At 37.2% G+C, this 4,390-nt stretch overlaps 1 protein-coding gene across 1 annotated transcript in view; it reads right to left on the minus strand.

Moving 5' to 3' along the window:
- Positions 1 to 1,069: 1,069 nt before the first annotated feature.
- Positions 1,070 to 4,390, minus strand: part of dmtf1 (cyclin D binding myb-like transcription factor 1) — a 42,526-nt gene continuing 39,205 nt past the window's right edge. Inside the window, exon 18 of the mRNA XM_084049924.1 lies at positions 1,070 to 2,788. Within this exon, the coding sequence (XP_083906050.1) occupies positions 2,754 to 2,788 (35 nt within the window). The 3' untranslated portion in view covers positions 1,070 to 2,753. The remainder of the gene's footprint in view (positions 2,789 to 4,390) is intronic.

A 4,390-nucleotide genomic window follows, 5' to 3' on the forward strand; every position in this document is an offset into this window, starting at 1 on the left:
ATCTAAAGTGACACAGATGCGTTCCAGGTATCAATGGGTTAAGGGGATACTTCACCCAAAAAATGGAATCAAATTATTGTCTTAGGAATGGGACAAAAATAATAGAAAAAATCTCCATGAATTCAAGTCTCCATGGGGACTAATCGATGCGGGAAAAAAAGGTCATTTTGGGGGTGAACTATCCCTTTAAGACTATTTTCTAAATGATTCAACACTTTTCAAGATTTTTCAAAAAATGTTCAAAAATAGCAGATCTACAAGCTCGCAGTGCCTCACTTGTAGATCTGCTATTTGTTTTGAATAGCCAACGCCCAAAATCTTAAAATGACACGGATGCTGTCCTGGTTTCAAAGGGTTAAAATAGTGACACATAGATTCATTGCACATAAAGTGACATAATTCAAACCTTTTTGTCTTAATCTCCACAGACACACAGCTGCAGCTTAATGCCATTAATACCATTCAATCCCATTCCCCAACCCATTCAATCAAGACACATACTGTGTCATTTTAGATTTTACTTTGGGCTTATCTACAAACTCATAGCTTGTAGATCTGCTATTCTTTTAGAAAAATCGTGAAAGTTTGTGCAAATCTTTGAAAAATCTTGAATCTGTATATTTTTAAAGTGAACATTTGTAACTCAAATCTTTGCTTCTGGGTGGATTCTACAAATGTCTTCTAAATACTAACAGATTTTTTGATGGGGACCCCCCATCTCAAAATATTTTGTTCCAGGGACCCCCAGAAGCACAGATCTCAGTTAAAAATGTGTAAAGATTTGCACACATCTTTTACAATTTCTTTTTTTTTTAAATAGCAGATCTACAAGCTCATAGCGATAAGTCACCCCATGGAGACCATTCATGGATATTTTTAGTTAAGCCAATAATGTGATGACCAGCGGAACAGTAGGCAACGGTTCCGGTTGGAGACACAAAGGAGACTCTTTGTGTCTCCTACCGGAACCACTGCCGCTCATCAAATGGTTTTAAGGGGTGACTAATCCACAGAAAAAAAGTCATTTTGGGGGTGAACTGTCCCTTTAAAAAACGAAACACAAAGCATATCACATTAGACCTCATAATGTAATCATTTATTTACAAGAACAAAAAAACACACAATGACATATTTATTGCGAGCCACGCCCCCTTACAGAATAACTTAAATGTTGGCAGGATTCCAGAGCCTGTCGTTGACATTTGAGATTAAGAGTATATGTTCAACGTCCAAAAAAATATCTCTCAATGTCTTAAAAACCCATGAAACACGTTAACCTCTGACATCAAGGACTTGTTTCGAGACAGTTCATAGGTTCATGTCTTCTTTACTGACAGAAAACGTGGTCAGAACTACAACAAAGATGGCGGCGCTTTCCAGCGTCCACAATCCGCGGTGTGCCGCCCGGCCGCTTCAAATAACTTTATTGAAACTGTCAAACCATTGGCCTATATACAGTGTACTCCCCAGCACCGGGGTCAAAATGTGTCAACGTCAGCAGTATGGGGAGACCGCCTCCTACCTACACCGCTGCACGCTGATTGGATGAAATTACGTTTTGTTCATTAAAATAAGTTGCAGAATGTATAGCTTTAAATGGACAATAATACTGCATGGACTTGTTTTATTTATGAGAAACCAAAGCAGAGAACGGAACGGACAATTTAAATAAAATACAAAACAAGCTAATGCTAGCCGTAGCAGAATCACCCATCGATCATGTCCTTCATGTCCATCATGTCCACTAGTCAAACCTAAATACATTTCATACACCACTGGTTCTCAACGTGGGGTCCGGGGACCCCCAGGGGTCCTTGGGGAGGTACCAGGGGGTCCGCGGCAAAATAAGATAATACAGCATCACAACCGTTTTAACTTTAACCATATTTTATCGTTTGGGCTATTCAAAAATAGCAGATCTACAAGCTAGTAGCGCGGTCTTGAAGATCTGCTATTTTTTAAAACTTGTGCAAAACATTGAATATATGTATTTCTTAAAGCAAATATTTGTAACTCAAATATTTGCTTCATGGGGGGGTCCCTGGAACGACATATTTAGAGATGGGGGGGTCCACAGCCAAATACATAATATAATTTTGGGTGGTCCTTGAAAAGTTTGAGATCCACTGTCTTACTCCACCGTGGTCTTTAGAACGGACCGTTTTGATCACATGGGATTTGACCTGTACTCACACAGTGTCGCATCGTGACACGTTATTTATGAGCTTGTAGGTGGTCTATTGTCGTGTAGGGACACGGCGCTGTACCAATAATAACTGTATAAAACAGGCTTCAGTGTCTTTCAGTGTAAATCACATTTGAATCAGATTGAAAAGAAAAAAAATGCCATTCAGACGTGGTAATAATAACCGGTTCCAATCAGAACCTCTCCCTCTGCTGTCTATAAGCTCCTAGAGATGAGGTTCCACAGCGTCGGATGACGACAGGCGACGACACCCGAGAACATTGGCTCTAATGTTTAAGGTTCTCAGCTCAGAGGAACTCTAATGTTGAAGGTTCTCAGCTCAGAGGAACTCTAATGTTGAAGGTTCTCAGCTCAGAGGAACTCTAATGTTGAAGGTTCTCAGCTGAGAGGAACTCTAATGTTGAAGGTTCTCAGCTGAGAGGAACTCTAATGTTGAAGGTTCTCAGCTCAGAGGAACTCTAATGTTGAAGGTTCTCAGCTCAGAGGAACACCAGACGGTTCAGAGAGAGTTTTCTGTCCCAAGTTGTTCTGTGAGGAGAGACTGAGTTCAATCTGAGCCTTCCTGGTTCTCCAGTATGGGATCTGAGAGGAGAGAGAGAGAGAGAGAGAGAGAGAGAGAGAGAGAGAGAGAGAGAGAGAGAGAGAGAGAGAGAGAGAGAGAGAGAGAGAGAGAGAGAGAGAGAGAGAGAGAGAGAGAGAGAGAGAGAGAGAGAGAGAGAGAGAGAGAGAGAGAGAGAGAGAGAGAAATACAGTGTTAATTTTGAACACTACATTTAGATAGCATGTTGAGTAGACCTGGCATCCTATAGTGTCTATAGTTTCAATGTACAGATTATAGATTATTTTTTATATTCTACTGTTTAGACTGATGATAGGTTCTTGGTTTAGCACTATATTTATATGCATGTGCTTACTGTACATCACTCTGGATTCATTGTCTACATAGATACATGTCTACATAGATACATGTCTACATAGATACATGTCTACATAGATACATGTCTATATAGATACATGTCTACATAGATACATGTCTACATAGATACATGTCTATATAGATACATGTCTATATAGATACATGTCTACATAGATACATGTCTACATAGATACATGTCTATATAGATACATGTCTACATAGATACATGTCTACATAGATACATGTCTACATAGATACATGTCTACATAGATGCATGTCTACATAGATACATGTCTATATAGATACATGTCTACATAGATACATGTCTACATAGATACATGTCTACATAGATACATGTCTACATAGATACATGTCTATATAGATACATGTCTACATAGATACATGTCTATATAGATACATGTCTACATAGATACATGTCTACATAGATACATGTCTACATAGATACATGTCTACATAGATACATGTCTATATAGATACATGTCTACATAGATACATGTCTACATAGATACATGTCTATATAGATACATGTCTACATAGATACATGTCTACATAGATACATGTCTATATAGATATAGATACATGTCTACATAGATACATGTCTACATAGATACATGTCTACATAGATACATGTCTACATAGATACATGTCTATATAGATACATGTCTACATAGATACATGTCTACATAGATACATGTCTACATAGATACATGTCTACATAGATACATGTCTACATAGATACATGTCTATATAGATACATGTCTACATAGATACATGTCTATATAGATACATGTCTACATAGATACATGTCTATATAGATACATGTCTACATAGATACATGTCTATATAGATACATGTCTATATAGATACATGTCTACATAGATACATGTCTACATAGATACATGTCTACATAGATACATGTCTACATAGATACATGTCTATATAGATACATGTCTATATAGATACATGTCTATATAGATACATGTCTATATAGATACATGTCTACATAGATACATGTCTACATAGATACATGTCTACATAGATACATGTCTATATAGATACATGTCTATATAGATACATGTCTACATAGATACATGTCTACATAGATACATGTCTACATAGATACATGTCTATATAGATACATGTCTATATAGATACATGTCTATATAGATACATGTCTACATAGATACATGTCTATATAGATACATGTCTACATAGATACATGTCTACATAGATACATGTCTACATAG

The sequence above is a fragment of the Gymnoscopelus microlampas genome (assembly GCF_963454915.1).
Source record: "Gymnoscopelus microlampas genome assembly, chromosome: 23".
NCBI lineage: Eukaryota > Metazoa > Chordata > Actinopteri > Myctophiformes > Myctophidae > Gymnoscopelus > Gymnoscopelus microlampas.